The sequence below is a fragment of the Silurus meridionalis genome, chromosome 16 (assembly GCF_014805685.1).
Source record: "Silurus meridionalis isolate SWU-2019-XX chromosome 16, ASM1480568v1, whole genome shotgun sequence".
In the NCBI taxonomy this organism is placed as follows: Eukaryota; Metazoa; Chordata; class Actinopteri; order Siluriformes; family Siluridae; genus Silurus; species Silurus meridionalis.
In genome coordinates, this window is record NC_060899.1 from 13,315,011 (window position 1) to 13,333,797 (window position 18,787).

Here is an 18,787-nt window from a genome sequence, read left to right on the forward strand (position 1 = left end):
TTTCGCTACACAAGAGGGAGTTTTATTTGTGGAGAAGGCATGGAAAAGACGACCTTTCCTCTGGCGCACGCAGATTTGCCGTAATTACAGAATCACTTCCACATGTTCAACAATCCCCCCCTCCCAAACTAAATAGCTCTCTCTCTCTCTCTCTCTCTCTCTCTCTCTCTCAAACACTCCTTTCTTCTTTCTCTCTCTTTTAACCCTCCCCCTCTTTCTTAGCCGTTTAAATGCCCCCCACCTCCCCCCTTACCCGCCCTCACTTTGCCTTCGTGCTGCTGCTTCAACAAAGTCCAGGTTTAATGGGAACATCCTGGTACTTTTGGCAGCGAGCTTCACGTGCGGTGATTCAATTAGGAGCAGAGAGAGAGGGAGATGGCAACTGCCCATGCGCACGAGAGTGGGTGTGTTATGCTCACCAAGCTCACTCAGAGTGAAAAATAGCAGGGGGAGAGAAGTGCGGTTTTTGGAGAAAGAGTTCAGGCAAGAGTGAGGTATCCTAATGAGGGCGAGAGGGAGAGGTGGAAAAAAACTTGGAGGCCGAGAGGAAAAGGAGAAAAGCGAATGAAAAAAATATTTTTAACAGTTCAAAAAAGGTTCATTGTGACATCATGGCTGTATATAAAGACAGGAGGGCCATTCTTTAGTTACCCACTTCAGTTCCTCCAACCATTTCTTTTCAGTCTAAATACACACTCATCATATGGGAGTCTGTATAGAAAGACCATACGGTTTTGGCACCAATGCAAAATGAGGTGATTTTTGTGGAATTAGTTTTGACATTAACCTGTGTATGGGAGGGGGTATAAATAGCCCCCACTTTCCATGTCTATTTTTCCATTTTCAAATGCCTCCTCTGTTACTTTCTGGTGTGTATGTTTTCACTTCATGACAGTTGGATTCCGAAAGTGTACATTTTGCCAGGACGGTATGAATGAGCCCCTTGACTTCTCGGAATGAATGTCTAACTTTGAATCTGTGTGTGTGTGTGTGTGAGAGAGATGAAGTGAGACCGATGGGTGGGTTTAATTTATTTGTATGTGTTTTTTTTTTTCTTGCTTATGTGTATGTTGAGATTGGCCATGCGCGCCTGCTTTGTGTCCTCTGCGCGTTTTGGTGTGGCATGGACTTCACATGAAATCAATCAGAACGCGAGAAAACAGTGAGCTCATTACAGGCACAGTGTTCCTGATTAGAAATTTGTCACAGTCTCCATCCTGTTCTTATCCGCAGCCTGTTCTTTGGCTTTTTTTCCTTTTTGCATTCATAGGCTGTTGTTGTCTTAGCTTCAAATAGATACTCATCTGTCTTCATAGGGACAGTTTTCTTTCTCCAAGGACATGCACTCATGCTAATTATCCAAAGGGGGGTAAAAGTGTGAATAAGGCGATATGAATGCATCCGCGAAATGAACAGTGTTAGAGGGCATCGCCATGGGTTGATGTCAATTCACAAGAGTGGGACCTGCCCCCAATGTAATGAAGAAGTCATTAGTAGGAGAGGGTGAGACAGGAAGACAAAAAGGAGAGAGCACACAAGAAGCTCTGGTCTACCACAAAGGTAGCTATATGTTTTATAATGACCCCATGTGTGAAACCATATTTCACACTTTAAGGCTTAGTCAAATTGTAAAGTCTACACAAGGGAATACAAATTACAGCCCTAGCAAAGTAGTTTGCACTTAATAACATAATTAAAAAAAAATGTCAGTCTACAGGGTCAGAGGCAATTAGAAAAGAACAGAAAGCGATGGATTGCCTGACAGGAAGATGACAGGAACATGGAGGTGATTAAAAAGAACGGGATAAGAACAGTAACACAGAGAGCGTTAACAATTGGGCAGGAAGCACACTAAAGCATGCTATATTACATAGAAGTGGAGGTAGAGACAAAGGGAGAAAGAGAATGGAGGGGGTGGTTTGGAGATAGTAGTCTGATCTGTCTTCATTATCCTGCACTCGGCAGTCTCCCCGACACATGGATCATAAATCTCAGCCTCCAGCACACTCCGCTGACTCCGAAACACAAACACTGCTAACCTCTGACCTTTCTACTACTTGGCTGCTACTGACACTCGCTCACACACACCGATGTAGACACTTGCTCATACACATTAAGCATTAAATACAACATATACAATAAGATTAAGGAATTAGATACGAAGTTTAAGTTATTAGAGGCTTCATTTTACAACCAAACAGTAAGAGTTTGCTGATTTGTAATTCGCAAGATTAATCGTGTGAAGATTTCTTGTTCGTACACATCGCGTCAGAACGAAATGTTGAAAAAGCACCTTACCCAAAAGTAGAGTTTAGAAAGTGGTGAACTCCCCATGAAGTGTGGCTACGTCAAACATTTCCTGTTGACTACTTTCTGATGCCAACATCACTGTGGTTAGCCTGTCACTGCCTGTGAATTCAAGTCAGATAAACAGATTGTTATGGAAGAAGAAAAAAATAGACAGGTAATGCATTTTAGATTATGACTTACGGTTCTTTACCGCACAATACTTCTTTGATTTGTTTAATAAGTTTCACAAGTAGTCATTTTAAGTTTTCATGCTAAACTAGTTTAGCATGAAAACTTAAAATGACTACTTGTGAAAGAGTTTCAGTGACATAGATTTTTATGGAACCATCAAGACATATGATTACTCCAAGGCAAGCTGATTTAAAGGCTTTTTAATCAAAACGTAATATTTGTTCTTGTTTAACTTTGTTTTGATTAAGGATAATCTAGTGAAATGTGACCCAGTATTGTAGATTGGAGATCAAATTTCTTAATAGACAAATGCCAGAACTTTTATTTTTCAATGTATTCGTCCGCACATCTTTTTATTTATAATTCATTTTTATAAATCATGTTATGTAATATGTATTAAGGATAACTGAATAGTACGTTATAACAACAGGTCTACCAAAAGTTTTACCATTTACCCTTAATTCTATTTTAGATGCCATTGAGCATGATGTGCAGCATCTCTCTGCTTGCCATGTTCATGACCAGAGTTTTCCTACTAAAAACCTGCAGATCGCTACCAGGCCACAACTCAGGAAAAACAAATACACAAACCCATCTTGATATCACTGACTTTGCCTTTCTCATGTATAACAGATGTATACTGGTACTGTTTATAATTCACATCATGCAATCACATAATTGGTCTCTCCACCACCACCATAATCATCTTCTCCTTGAACAAATCATCATTACCACTGTCAGGGCAGCCAATGTTTCTGATTATGAAGCAGATTATGGACTAGCAGGTACATGACTTGTGGTTGATATGGTCCACATAACTACAAATGTTCTCTCTCTCAAGTAGAAGGTTTTAGATTTCAGAGTACCTAAAGACACATCATGGAAACCTTTACTCATGTTCAGATTTGCATGTAGTCTGTTTGCTAATGTTGCGTTCATGACTGAAGATGAAATTTAAATGTCGTATGGGAAAATATGGACTGATTATGAAGATTTATACTTCAATAATAAAATAATTGTATTATTTAAATTAAAATCTCTATCCAACAACCCAGAATATCATATATGTAACCAGTTGTGATTCAGTCTTCGTTGTTTGGCATTCCACCCCATTTATACTCCAATGTGTTCCATTCCCACTAGCTATATCTTCTTGTCACATGAGAGCTACCAAGTGGGAAGGTATGTGCTTCCTCTGAGACGTTTGAAACCAGCCAAACACAACCTTTTGAACTACGGTTCCTGTTGCATCAGTGGGCAGCTGAACACAATTGAAAAATGGCACTAGCCACCTTCCTTTATGTTCCTAAAGGAACATACAAATGCCCACATTTGTCTAGTGCCACTCTGATTGATAGGGGACTATGTAATGCCATCCAGTTTTGCTCCTTTTGGCAATTTCCAAATTCAAACCTGCAACTTCCTGACAATTGATGAATGCATTTCCGTTCCACCAGAGGAGCCATACATTCCATTTAAACCTTAGATCATGGTTATTTTTGCTCTGTGCGATGGTAGAGGTTATGACGAACATTGACATTGAAGTTACTGCATATAATCTGGGACCATTCTTCTGTAGGACAGGAGGAGTGAGCATTCTTTAAAATCCAATCTGGATTTATCATTTTGATGTCAAATCTGAAGTTCAAACATTTCCAATGAGAACCATTTTGGACATCTCTTCCTCACTTGCATATGTGTCTCAATATGTCCAACAATATGTGTTTTTGTAGAAGTCTGGGCAATGGATGGCAGGTAACCACTTTTTTGTTCATGAGATGGGCACTAAAGGGGTGGCACTATGAAAGGGGAAATAGTTAAGGTGTGTCTCTGCAATGAGGTTTTGGGGTTTATACCAAAATTAATTTCAGTACATCAGATTCAGGAACAACCAAGGGCATACACCCAGAACCACAAACAGCCCATCGAGCACAATCTACACCCAGTACAGAATAAACCCATATGAGCTCATACAGAGAATGGCATATATGCAGACACACCCTAGCTACCATACCAGAGGGGACTTCCTGTACTTTCAGGTCCCTTTTATCTTCTCTGCGAAATTTGAAAAGATGGTGGACCTGCATGCTAGTATATATTTTTTAAATAAGAGAATTTCCCATAGTCTTTATATAAAGCTACCTTTTTTTTTAGATATGTGATTCTTTTGACAAAAGATGCAACTTTTATTACTTTTGGGGCCACAAACAACAGTCAGTTTGCTGGTGACTAAAGAATGGTGCTGTCCCTTTTATGAGCTGGTCACGCATTGTACACATGATGAAAGCAAAAAGTTTCTATAAATAACCATTTTTTACTATTCGGAATATTGCACTAACCGATTACATTATCTGCTGGAATCGATACTAATTTAACTTGGCATTAGTAAAGAAAACAGGCTTATTGAGTTAAATGTAGCCAGTAAACATTAGCAGATTAGTGAGATGTAGCTCAAAGTTCTTTTCTAATTAGATGGAGGAACCAACCCAGGAAGAGTGTTTAGTTATAATAATAAAAATAAACGTGTAGTAACATAATAAATTATAGAAATGAAGTCCACTTTTACCCTTTTTGAAATTCCTGAGTTGTGACGTGTATCCAAAATGGGTCATTTTAGACAACTGTCAAGAAACAATCATCACAATCTGTTCAATATCTGTCGAAAGAATATTTGGTTGAATCATATCAGTTGTTTGTTTTGTGTCATCTGTTTCCTCTGTATAACCCTCTTACACTTTATGTCTTTGCATGTCAGTGCAAATATAGTTGTTGTCCATATTGTTCAATAGTACACTACGGACACCCTGCATTTAAGCCCCTGGTTTCCTCTACAGGATATGGAGTTTCTAGCTGGTGTTGTAGGAATACTATGTTGGAATCGTATGACGGAGGGGGAGGAACACCCCGAGGCTTCAGTCAGCTCTGACTCTATGCAGCACTTCTAAATGAGTTCCTTATTGCCATCCGAAAATCAGCCATTGTTCAGTGTTTGTCAGTTTCTCCGACAGAGGGAGATTGAGGTGAGGAAAACAAGAGAAAGAGAGAGAGAGAGAGAGAGACAGAGGGAGGGGGAAAAGAAAAAGAAAAGGACTTCTGAGACAGAGTAAGAAACGTACGTCTCATTTTCTTCCGTCTAGACATTTTGTGTCTTGTCAAAAAAAATTTGCTGTTTATTTTAAAATCACATGACCCAGGCTGCATTTATGATTCACAGAGCCTAATTATTTCTCACCGAGAGCCACAGGGAGTGTGTGCCTGTGGAAAGAGAGGGAGGAAGAAACGAAAGGGAAGGAGGGAGGGAGAGGGAAGGAAAGAAAGAAAGAGAGAAAGAAAGCATGAGAGAGACAGAATTGAGTTGGTGAGTCGGTTTGTGCTCTGCTTCTGCAAGCTAAAGAGACTCGGACAGACGAAGGAGCGCACTCGCTTCCTCTCCTCACGCACTCTTGTCTCCTCCTTCATCCTGGGAGAAGCTGGGAAAGTTTCTACAACGGCTGGAGCTGCGCACAAGTGGGTGAGTTTGGCTCTCAGGAACACTTTCTAAACAATGTCTTTGTTTGTTTTTTTTTTTTCTTCTTTTTCTCCTGGGACTTCCTCTCTCCATTCTGCTGCGAAAAGGCAAGAAAAGCATTTTTGACTGCAGTCTGAGCTGATAGTGCTGTCAGCTCTAATTGAAGACAGATTAGGGGAAAGAGGAGAAAACCAATCACAGTTTCCATTCTCTAGGGCCAGCTCCCGGGACAAATACAGCTTTCCACTCTTTGACTTCATTCCATGTGTTTGTAGCACAAGAACTGTGTTTTAAATTTTTTATCTCTGTCATTTATCTGAAGATTTTTACCTCCTTTTAACCAGGAAAAGGTGAGAGCAGCACTCACAGGGTCCTGAAATGTTTGTAAAGAGCTACTCTCAGCATTTGCATGGTTGTACTGGCTGTGAAGGCAGCATTCTAAAGGTTTTTTTTTTTTTTTAACAGCCTTCGCATTGCGTCTGTTTGCGTCTATAAAGCATTGTGTCTGCAATCCTGCGATCGCAGAATGTCTGTAATTCTCACTATTGTCGTCCTGTCAGTCTCGCTGGCGAACAGACTTGCACACACAGCAGCCAGGTGAGCAGGTTCCTCAGCACCTGAGTCAAATTGCACAACTTCCGAGAGCTGGAAAACCGCAAAGACAGATACTTGGCAGCGTTAGTGCATGACCATGTGGCGCCAAAGGGATTTTGATACCCGATAAGCCGGACTTCTACAGGTATAACTAGTAATGCAAATCTATAAAATATTGTTTTTTAAGAGTTATTGAAAATGGTACGAGGTGGATACTTTAAATTGGTCTGACTATATTAAAGGAGTGTTTTTATTTCAGTAGGAAATTCAAAAAAGGTATATTTGGTAAGTTTATGTTGTTGAGTGTTTGGCATTTTGCTGGTATTTAGCACAGGCCTACTCCATATTTATTTGTAATGTGTGACAAAATGATAGGAACAATCTGTGCAGAGGAGGAGCCTGAGACACGAACAAATTGCAAAGAAGGCAGACATCAATTTGGACACATACACACACACACACACACACACACACACACACACACACACACACACACACACAGGATCATAACTTTTTCTAGCTAGAAAGCCCCGGCCTTTCTCTGTTCCGAGCTGTTTACATCTCTCAGATTAACCACGAGTTTACACGAGCGGAGACAAAAGGGGCCGTCACACAGCAAAGCAAACGATTGTCAAACCAGATATTCACGTTCCACCATGTTTCAGGCCTGAGCAGTAATGTGCCTTCTCACTCCTGCTTAATGGAACAGCAGACATTCCTCAGCTGATTGTGAATAAACAGATTAAATATAGCCTTGTCAATTGCATCCATTCATTTCCGCTGGCGTCAAAGAAACAATGACTAAGATGATAGGATGATTATTGTATTCTGTGTGATGTGTGTGTGTGTGTGTGTTATATATATATATATATATATATATATATATATATATATATATATATATATACACACACACACACACACACACACACACACACACACACACACAATGTGTGTTTGGTACCTTCACAGTCAGCCTCTCTGTCAGTAATTCACTTTTACAGGTCTGGCTACGCAAGTTACATGCGACAGTGATAGTTTTTCTAATACAAGTATAGAACTAAAACTTCATCTTATCATATTTTAACAAAAAAAATGGCAGCGTTTTTTTATATAAAGTAAAATAATTAAATAAACTTTTTGGTTACCAATTTTAGGTTAGTAATACGTGTGTGCATATAGGACAATCGATTTTGAAAACCATATGTTCTACTTTTACTCTTAGACAGCTGGGTCTTAGGAGGATCTTTTAAACACGAGAATTGTGCCATATAAATATTCAAGTAAATAATTTCCACCGTAATTTTACTTTATTTTTTGAGAAAAGACTATTTTGGCCTTGGTAGCGTGCCACTGCTTGAAAGAAATTGGGATCAAGGATAACATAGTGTGCAGAGATTTAAAAAAAGGGGGTTTTTAAGTGTCAGTGTTTTATGGCGGGACCACCCCACTGTGTCAGGGTCTCGTGTCTCTTCTTTTTTTTCTTCCACTGTCAAGAATTCTTTCTCAAGCGAATGAAGTGCAAACGTCAGGGTGGAGCCAGACAGGTGGTTGATGGGCAAAATGAGAGATGGGGAAGGCAGCTAGGGAACAAGGCTTCCTATACCCTATAATTACGTAGGAAGCCGTCAGATCACTATTTCCCCCCTGTATATTTTTGCAGGTGTGTAAAGATGTGTGTATGTAACGCTTTGTGTGTCGGGCAGCGTGTGCTCATGTCTGTATGTGTTTGTGTGAAAGATGAACATCTGCTGTTTGAAGTTCTTTTTTTTCCTGCCTGAGTGTGCTTGCGTGCATGCTAGGACTTATATTAATGTGCATATTGTGTGTGTGTGTGTGTGTGTGTGTGTGTGTGTGTGTGTGTTTGTGTGTAGGTGTGTGTGGAGTATGTGGCGAGTGTGTGTGTTTATACTCCTGAGCTACTGTAACGAGAGACGCCTAATTGTCTGACAAAATAAACGGAGCTTGTGTGAAACAGCGAGCACCAAGAGCAGCTCAATTATGGCTTTTTTGTTCCCCTTTTCTGTGTTTTCAAGCCACAGCTGCAATCAGAGTGGATTTAGTACATGATTTTTGCTCACAATCTTGAATGAGAAAGGAAAAAAATATGCTATTAGCTATCAGTAGCTCGAAATGACTATATATAGTACAGGGTCTCATCACGAGCATCAAAATGTTTCACACACACACTAATTGAAAATCCATTTACGCTAGCTTGATCTTTTTAAATTGGAAAACTATTTTGAATTGAAAACCAAGCAACGCAGATCTTGAACAAGAGGGGAAAAATATGCTATTAGCTATCAGTATACTCAAAACGACTATATATAGTACAGGGTCTCATCATAAGCATCAAAATGCTTCACTCAATCTAATTGCAAATCCATTTACGCTAGTTTGAGTTTTTTTTTTTTTATTAAAAAACTATGTTTACTTAATACCAATCAACGCAAAACTTTAATTTTTTACTTTGTCTCGTTTCATTTGCACTTTGATTAGAAAATGCATATGTAATCAATTTACTCCTAGTTTCTTTTCCAAAGGCATAAAAAAACAAATGACCCGGAAAGTTATCCACTTTGTTTGTGTTTTACACCTATAATCATATTTTACCTCCTGCATCTCAACCACTGTTGATAAAATCTTACAGACGTGTTAGCAAATCCGACTCTAATAATTAGGGATAAGGATATGAACCATTAAGTGCATCTAAAAACCGAAATAGCTCGATTTCTTTAGCTATCAAGTTTTCTAGCAAGCTAGCATTAGTATAGCCTGAACGGCTAGAATTTTACCGAAATCCTTATGTGGAATGTGTTAACATCACTATAGAAAACTAGTTATTTACCAATTATATAAGCCTGTTATTTTAATGTGACCCTTTATGTAATATATAGTTATAAATATTTAATAACTTAAAAAAAAAAGTGAATAGCCAATTGGATGATGTCTTTTGACTTGGTAGCTGTTACTCACTGTCCAATTGCACATAGCAAAATAATGCATTTAAACCGTAAGTAATTTGTCCTAATAATGTTTTCGAGCTTCTCCCTTGTTTTTGGTTTGAAGACTCTTTTAATCCTCCCCTGTTTCCCCGTCCTCTGTCCACTGCTCTTTTTTTCCCTCCTGAGGTTCACCATCACATCATGGAACACTAATGTCAGTGGCTTCAGTCCTCTCTCTCTCTCTCTCTCTCTCTCTCTCTCTCTCTCTCTCTCTCTCTCTCTCTCTCTCTCTCTTTCTCTCTCGTCACATCACACTCCATTCGTCTTTTCTGTTCTAGCTGCCACAGCGTGACACACATATAATCTGGGTGGCTGAGTTGAAAACGCAACACTGACACTTCCAGCCAGCGTTTTCATCTATTTCTGTTTTCTGTGATTGAGAAATGGTTTTCATTGGCGCAAAAATCATTCGTAAGTGGCGGGCCACTCCCTTCCTACGTGGGTGAAAGCGGATACAGTGTGCAAATTGCTTGTTGTGACACCTATTGCCATTCAGAAGAGGCAGACAGAAACAGAATCTCCCACGAAGGGGTGTGATTACAGGACAATTAGTTTGATTCTTTAGATACTTCGCTTCAGGACGAGTGATTCTCAAGTGACGGGTTCTGCATGGCAGGTTCTGGGTTACTGCTTGGTCAAAGTTTTTTTTTTTGTTTGTTTATTTTTTTTCCTAGGTGTTAAAGATATGTCCCGGGTGCCAAGAGAGACTGGTTCAGTCTGCTTTTATCTTCTGAGACATGCCAATCTAAGAGCATGCTGGTTTACTGTTTATTGTATATGTTAGTGAGTTGTGATGGCTTAGTCCTTTGTGGAATAACAACGTTCAATTTTAAGCAGCCCAGAAATATACATTGAGGGGGAAAAGTTGGAAAAAGGAAAAAAAGAAAGGCAGAAATTACTAGGAGAAAAGGAAAATAAATGCTTTTAGAAGGAAAGAAGAAAAGAAAACACAAACTTAGTGTGTTTGTGTGTGTGTGTGTGTGCATCTTGTCTGGCTCCTGCTCCTCCTTCATACTTTGTTGTGATGTGCACTCGTTGCCCAAGCTCGTGACCACTCGAACCCTTCTTCGCCTGGGGGCATCTCAGCAGCAGCCCAAATGTTTTGCACAACACACTTCACATTCAGACATCTTTATTCAATTGGATCCACATGCACTTTTTTATAGGCAGCCATGGCACACAAGGCCGGCATGATTTCACCACGGATTTCCTGCAAACATCTCCCCGGCAAAACACAGAGACAGATAGTTTCCCCAAGAAATGCTCCAGGTTGAGCGTTGACTTGCGTGCATATGTTCGCCATTTCATACACAGGATATAAATCTCTCCAAAAATATTACAATTCCTCAACAACAAGTTTGTTTTGCAAATAATTTCTGCTCAACACGTTTTGTTTTGGGGGAATTAGTTTGGATCTTGTGCAATATGTATTCGAGGCATGTGTTAGCACACAAAGAACAGGAGTGGGCAAGTCTTTCTTTGAAGCGTCAGAGAAGAACGTGAAGTGTGCCAGTCACCGAAAGCAATTTGACCACATTACAAAGAAGTACATTTTATTTCTTTAGTGCTGAGTAGAAAGTTCTTTCCCATTTGATTTCTTGTCATAAAAAAGCTTTAAAGCTCCAAACTTCCCCAGTATACACCCTCTCCTGTTTTTCCCGCTTCTTATTAACCCAGACGAATCCAAGACTCCAGGCTGTGGTTAGACCTTCTCACAAGAATGTCCCTTTGATGAAAAGCAAATGTGGAAATTTAAAGCCGAGTATATGATCCATATATTTAAGACTATAGAGTGGAAATATTTAGAGAGAACTAGAGGAGGCAGGAAGTGACCCCCAAAAACCATGAGTCCTATCACCAGGGCAAGAAGGGTTCATATGGAGAAAAGCCCTATTCACCTGAATCTTTTTGTAACGACATATTGTGTCGTCTTATTTTTCTCTCCTTTTCTCTCTCTTTGCTCCTGGCGGTGGACCCTATGGTCACTTTGGTGCTTAAGTCTCGAGTGGTTGTTTTATCGAATAAAGAGTGTGAGAATGACGGTGCATGAGCGACACCCGATCCCCGAGAGCAAAGGGGACACTCGACTCTGGAAAACTCGACCCTCCAGAACCCTCTTTCACAGTGTTTTCAGCACCTCCGGCAAGGGCCAACCCTGACCATCAATCATGTGCCTGTGACATTACTATAGACCCAAAATGCATCATCAACCATGCTCAGAGCTTCTGTCTGTTTCCCTGTCTTTTTCTGTCTCTCTGGGACTAATAAGCCTCTGCATGCTCAGCTAATGATGTGTCGAAAAAAGTTTGGTCAAAGCCCGAGTCAGCAGTGAAAGCAGAGGTTGGTGGAAAGTCCCAGCTTGGGCTTTTAATCCCTGCAAACACTGTGGGCCTGCTGCGTGCCCCCCGAGTCCACTAGAGTTGCCAGACACGGTGAACGACTTTGTGTGTGTGTGTGTGTGTGTGTGTGTGTGTGTGTGAGTGAGTCTGCCAGAATATAGCCGTAATAAGAGACCATATGTGTATGTACTTATGTGTGCTTGTGGTATATATATATATATATATATATATATATATATATATATATATATATATATATATGTATATGTGTGTGTCCTCAGGGCTTTGGGGGCTGTGCCAGATACTGGGCTGAGGGTGTTGGGGGAATGAGCTCACTCCATGCTGTCTGTGCTCCATAAACCCAGCGCAGTCCGCGTAAAAAAGCCAATGTGACTCATTAAAACACGCTGGCGCCAGCTTGTTTTTATTAATTCATTACTGTGTTTTGGGGAAAATTCTAGGAACATGGCTCCCTTTTTAATACCCTTTTTAAGATGCCTGGTTGAAACCTTTACTCAGGGACACACCAGAATTGTGCTCATTGAAAAACTTTTTTTGTTGTTGTTAAAAGTATATAAAAAAAGACTGGAATATGAAACAAATATTGGACATAAATGTAAATGTTTTTTTACTCAACGATTTCCTGCAAGAGTCATCGATTCATTTCCTGAGCTGTTTTGATTTATGAGTGGTGACACTCTCAGCCTTTGTAGAGGCGTCACGTTCAAGTAATAGCAAGTTTTTTAATTCAGCTTTTTTTAACTTTTTGCTTTGCACCGTCTTTGTTTTTTTCAATTCACATTTGATTCTGATTAGCTGGAAAAAAAAGCTCTAATAGTGAAATATAAAAGTTTTGAGTTACTTTTTCACATCGCTTTGAACTTCTAAGGCAGACAAACATTTAGCAGAAGTCAGAAAAAAAAAGAAGAAAAAAAAGGTCTGTATTCAATCTGAAGCAGGCATTTCCTGGCTTTGATTAAAAACGTGAAGAAAACACATCTCTTATTGTCTGTTCGTAATGATTGTGTAATGGCTGTGGATGGGACCTTGGGACTGGCTTTCTTCTCCACGTATTTGAGAACCGTCCAGAAAAACGCATTTGTTCTGTCACAGCAGCTGAGTGGAGTCTCTCAGGCACCTGCGTGGAACTTCAGGCCATGTGCACTTTCATCGAGCGGCGACTTCCAAATGATATCTGTTACATATGGAAAAGTTCTGTGGGGTCATGCGAGGCGTTGTATAAGCAGTCGGGGATGAGGGTGGGGTGGGGTGGGGGGAGCATAGGTTGAAAAAAATAGGGGGTGAGGCCACAGAACTTAAAAAAAAAAAAAAATTGGGGAGCCCTTAGGAGACGAGAGGATGAAAAACAGACTCAGAAAGACAGAAAAAGAAAGAAGAGGGGGGCTTAGGAGAAAAAAGGGAGACAGGGTGAAGGGAGAGAGAGGGATGGCAAGGCCCTGTGGCGGTAGCTGGCTGGCTGGCTGGCTGGCTGGCTGGCTGGGGGCGGGTGCCTCTCCGCCTTGCTCCTTCCTGAGACGTGGCCACTCGAGGCCGCCTGAGCCGCGGATGCACATGTGGAACAGTTTACGGTAATGGAACTCTAAATTAGTGGCGGTTTCAAGCTGCCTGCAGCAGTAGGCTGTAATTAACTGGCTCTGTTGAAAGAGAAAGAGCCAGAAAGACATGTAGGGAGGGTGTGTGTGTGTGTGTGTGTGTGTGTGTGTGTGTGTGTGTGTGTGTGTGTGTGCGTGAGGGCGTGCGTGCGTGCTTTCAGGAGACGTATATTTAGAGACCATGAGAAGAAAGCACTCAGTGAGAAAAGTTTGAAGCCTGATGCTTTTAAGTTTTAGGATGGCACACATTTCAGCAGATAGTGCACCTTACATCATTTTGTTTGAGTGAACGACGTACCACTTTTAAATTCATGCGACTGATTTTCTATGTGCTTGTGATTTGAAAGAAAGGACAGCAGTATTCTGTGTCATGGAAGTGCTTTATGGAGCATTATTCGGTCTCCACTGGTGCCCTCCAGTGCCCAGAGGTTGAGCTGCTTGTTTCCAGACAATCCGTATTTTCAGTTGCCTATCCCCCTTTAGACTTGTTTATTTCCAGTTATTTGTTGTTGTTTTTTTTGCTTTCCCTCCACTGCTGCATAAGCCACAGCACTTCCAAAAGCTTGGCTCGGTGTGTTCACAGGGGGATGAAAGTCACCTGTAAAGAATAGGCCGCTGGCCCCCACCCACTCATAAAATCACTGTGGCAAGCGAAAAGTGGATAAGACGGCACAAAGTTTGTGAGAGAATAGTAGAGCTAGAGAGCTGTAGAGCTAAAAAAATTACAAGTTCAACAAAGTTCAGTGTAGCACATGCAAATTTATCTCCTTTTTTTGCCCTTCAACTTTCCTGCTTCTCTCTCTCTCTGTCTCTCTCTCTCTTTCTCTCCATTGGGGTGAGTGGGGCAGTTCAGGGCCCGGAGCCTGGCTGGGGCTGAGCTGGCCTGGCAGCACAAACAGAGAGGTTCTTTCTTGTGGAGTTCTGGTGATTTAAATCATATGGCAATGCCTGGAAGAACTGCAAAAGTCTGGACGCTTTTCAAAAGTGCAGGAACAAGAGCTCTCTCTCTCTCTCTCTCTCTCTCTCTCTCGCTCCTTCTTTTTCCTAACCACTTTCTTATTTTCCTTTCCCCTCCCTCTACCCCCTTTTTTTTTGCTTTGCCTTTTCATTTTTATTGCTCTCTGCTTTCTCTGGTACTTTTTGTACTTCAAACCCTCTCCATGCATGCATACACCCACAGTCATCTGAACACGCTTTTGGCAGGTATCTAAGCAGCTGTCATTCACCGCTTTTGATTTATTGTGCAATTTTATTGAGTCTCACGCTCGACTTCGTGGTGTTCTTCTAATCAAAAGCTTATGGTTTTTTTTTTTTGTTTTGTTTTGTTTTCTCTTGTGTAGATCCTCCGAGTTTGAGTAACTGCAGCACTGAGTACGCCAGGTGAAGTAACCCTCCATCACCCTGGCAGCTTGGCCGGGATCACAGGGCCAGCCAATCAGAGCCTCGGCCTGCCGTGTCGCCATGGCCACCAATCGTAGTCACATGCCCGGCTTCCCACCCGCTGTCTACCCATTTGCCTTCAACTCCATGCGAAGCCACTCCCCCTTTGACCTGATGGCCAATGGCAGTCTGTTTGGCCGCTTCGGGGCGGACCTTCCGAAAGAGATGGCGGCCTTGTGTGAGTACATCTCTGTCTCTTTATCTCTCTCTCTCTCTCTCTCTCTCTCTCTCTCTCTCTATCTCTCTGTCAAACTGCACATAGCACAGCATGATTAAAACAGTATGTCCAGATCATTAACCTTTTTGAGGTTGTCAGGAGCTAGATTAGCCTTTACAGGGTGCCTGAAATTTCATATTAAAGACCAATGAAAGAAAAAGAGGAAATAAACACAGCCATGTGTAAAAAGAAAGAAAATAAATGAAGAAAGAAAAAAAAAAAAAGGATCGAATTATTGTTTTTTTGCAACTTAAGTTAGATCCTAGAGGGCGCTGTTGAACACTAAATGGCCAAACCAGAAGTTAAGCATTAAATAAAAACTACTTTTTTGTACAAAACCTTTGTTCCTTTAGAACTGATTGTCTTGGCCATGTGAAAGAAGTGAACCTATAAAGTTATTTTGGAGTCAGAGTGTGTCATTAGCGGTCTGTGTGTTTCTGGCAAGTAAAAATAAATGGAGGTGGGTGAATGGGATGGGGTGGGGGGGATTTCTTGTCAGTAAGGTAGTGGTTAAGGGTGAAAAGTTAAAACAGTGATTTGAAATCTTATCTGGCTGCTGGGGGAGTTTATGGGTGGCAACAAGTAAGTAAAAGACAATGAGTCCCCCCACCTTCTCACACAGACATGCACACATTCTCCTGGTGTGGTGTCTCTCTCAGTCTTCAGCATGCCCAAACAGCACTCTTGCCTTTCAGATGTCAATCAATACCCCCTCCTTCATGCTGCCAACCTAATCCACTAGGTATTTATTTACACAGAAAGAGAGACAGAGAGAAAGAGAAAGAAAGACAGAAGTGGGTGGGGAGATATGTGTGTGTGTGTGTGTGTGTGTGTGTGTGTGTGTGTGTGTGTGTGTGTGTGTGTGTGTGTGTGAGAGAGAGGGAGAGACAGAGAGAAAGAGAAAGAGAGACAGAAGTGGGTGTGGAGATATGTGTGTGTGTGTGTGTGTGTGTGTGTGTGTGTGTGTGTGTGTGAGAGAGAGAGAGAGAGAGAGAGAGAGAGAGAGAGAGAGGAGCACCTGGGGGTGACGTTCCTAATGTGGCGGAATCCAAGAACACACCCTGCTATGAAAACACACCAACAGAGAGCCTCTCTGTCTCCCTCTCCTGCAAATGAAAAACATACACCTTTGTGTACAAAGACGGCCAAGACTGAGTCGCCATCATGGAAAAACACTCGTATGAATGTGGAGAAATCGGTCATAGAGGATCCATCATAGTGTCCTGACTTGCCAAATGTGGATTTAAATAATCAGGCCTGGCTCACATAGATCTCTAGGATAATTAAAAAAAAAGACAGGTTCCGCATTTTTTTTCAGAGTTGGAACTACCAGGCTGCCCCACAGTATGAGTTCAGCAGGGTCTGGGGTTTGGGGTTTGGGCGAGCGTCAAAACCCCACAGAGGCGCCCCCTTTTTCTGGATGGAGTTTGACATTCTTTTCAGACAGACATGCCATAAGTCATTTTACTGACACGCTGCCATTGTCGTGGTGCTGGTTTACTTTTGAAGGAGTTGCTTTAACAGGCTTCCCCATTGTTGTCAAAGCAGTCTGTTGGCTAGACAGCAAAAATCCCCGGCTCATAATAGGCCCACTGCAAAGAGGAGCTTGTATTTAAGTGTGTGTGTGTGTGTGTGTGTGTGTGTGTGTGTGTGTGTGTGTGTGTGTGTGTGTGAGTGTGTTGTGCATTTTTCCTCAGGCTTGTGTGTATCTGCCTGCAGAGTGCAGACATGCTCTTGGCTTTGTTGCACGTTCAGCGTGCAGATGTGCAGACAGGTTTGAGCATCTCTCATGATCCTAAGTGTTGGCACATGTCTCTCCGTAATGCCTGTTTTGATAGGACGGGGACAGAAGGTTGGAAGAGAGAGCAGGGAATGAGGGAGGCTAATAAAATAAACACAAAAAGGTGGAAAGCTTTTGAAGAGAAGAAAAAAATGTAGCCTATTAAAAATATTTTTTTATAGCAGTGTGTCATATGTGAATCTCAGCTTGTTGCTCTGCTCTCATAGACAGTTTTGTGTGTGTGTGTGTGTGTGTGTATGTGTGTGTGTGTGTGTGTGTGTGTGTGTGTGTGTGTGTGTGTGAGAGAGAGAGTGTTTGTGTCTGTGGCATTCCGGCTCTGCCATACCCCGCTGCATCCAAAATCTATGCTGATCCCCTGTCATCATCAGAGGCCTTAGCAACACTTGCCATGTGATAACATTTACACTCAGCTTTGAAACACTCCAGTGAATTTCAGCCAATCAGAATGGAAGCATGTTTTGCAAAGCTCATTTAATGTATCTCCATAGACACCTTCAGGACCAGCTGTAGCACCAATACCAAAGTCTTTAGTCGTTACAATTTACAGAAGCTTACTTTCAGTTTTTCCTCCTTTTTTCCCCCTGCAAATCCTTTTGCGATGTGGTGTGTCTTGAGGAATGATGTGCTAGTTTCAGCTTGTTGCTTCCCCTAAAAAAAAAAGTGCAATGCTGCCCCTTCAGGAAAGAAATGGTCTAATTGTTTAGCTATGCACAAAAATCTGCATGCTTCAGCCCCAACAAGCACACACACACACACACACACACACACACACACACACACACACACACACAAACACACACAAATCCAGCTTGCAGATTCCAAACTTGCTCTAGCCAAGATCTCATGTTTCAGCATTGCAATTGAAAATTACATGAATAAAAAAAAAACCTAGTGGAAATTTGCATCTGTTTTTTCCTTCGCACACACACACACACACACACACACACACACACACACACACACACACACACATACACACTCACATGTTACTTTTTAAGAATTGTTCCCAGCCTGTGTGAAAAAGAGCACTGAGAAACGTCTGTTTAAAAATCAGAGGAGAGGAAAATGGAGAGGAGAGTGGCGGTTAAGGGTCTGAGTGCAAACAGCTCACTGGTCCTGATTATTTATTCTTTTAAAAAAGTTCACTTGAAGTATTGGGTTTCAGCACAGCTCTTGGCTGCCCCTGCTCTGTGAATATGTGCATGCCTGTGTGTGCATATGTGTGTGCGTGTGTGTACGAGAGAGTGAATGAGAAAAAAATCTGAGTGAGAGAGAGAGAGAGAGAGAAATGGAATGAGAGTAAAGTATATACTTGGTCTGGACACTTCCTCATAGGCATTAAGATTCCATTATTTCCTGTTTACACCTTCGCTTTCATTCTCTCTTCATTTAGCCCCAATAGGAACTGATGTTTTTTTTTCTTACTTTTTTTTGCTAAAAGCCTTTATTGTAAACAACTCTGTTCAACTTCATATTGAATGAATCAGGCACGTGGACCCTTGATGTATTCGCCAGTCTGTTTACCATCCTTTTGAAGTCCTTGCTAATAAATCGTTACAGCAGGAAACAATGCAATCAAGACGTGACGTTCCAGATGATTCAGCCTCATTGTTGGTGGCCAGAACTGAATGCCCTCATGTTCACCCTCATCTGGGCTTAAGGCAGAAAAACAGAACAAAACAAAGAACCCAGAGTCCAGGAGCAACTGATAAAAAAGTTTCCTTTATTTTAAGGACATTAATAACTCTATTCACTTGATCTCCTATGCTGATCTTTGTAGAATACAATA

The 18,787-nt window shown here is 41.3% G+C and overlaps 1 protein-coding gene across 1 annotated transcript in view; it reads left to right on the forward strand.

Annotated features, from left to right (window-relative positions):
- The first annotated feature begins 5,374 nt into the window (after positions 1–5,374).
- The window catches only part of rarga (retinoic acid receptor gamma a), a 35,158-nt gene continuing 21,745 nt past the window's right edge, over positions 5,375–18,787 (forward strand). The window contains exons 1-2 of the mRNA XM_046869448.1: positions 5,375–5,992; positions 14,881–15,158. Of these exons, the coding sequence (XP_046725404.1) occupies positions 15,002–15,158 (157 nt within the window). The 5' untranslated portion in view covers positions 5,375–5,992; positions 14,881–15,001. The remainder of the gene's footprint in view (positions 5,993–14,880; positions 15,159–18,787) is intronic.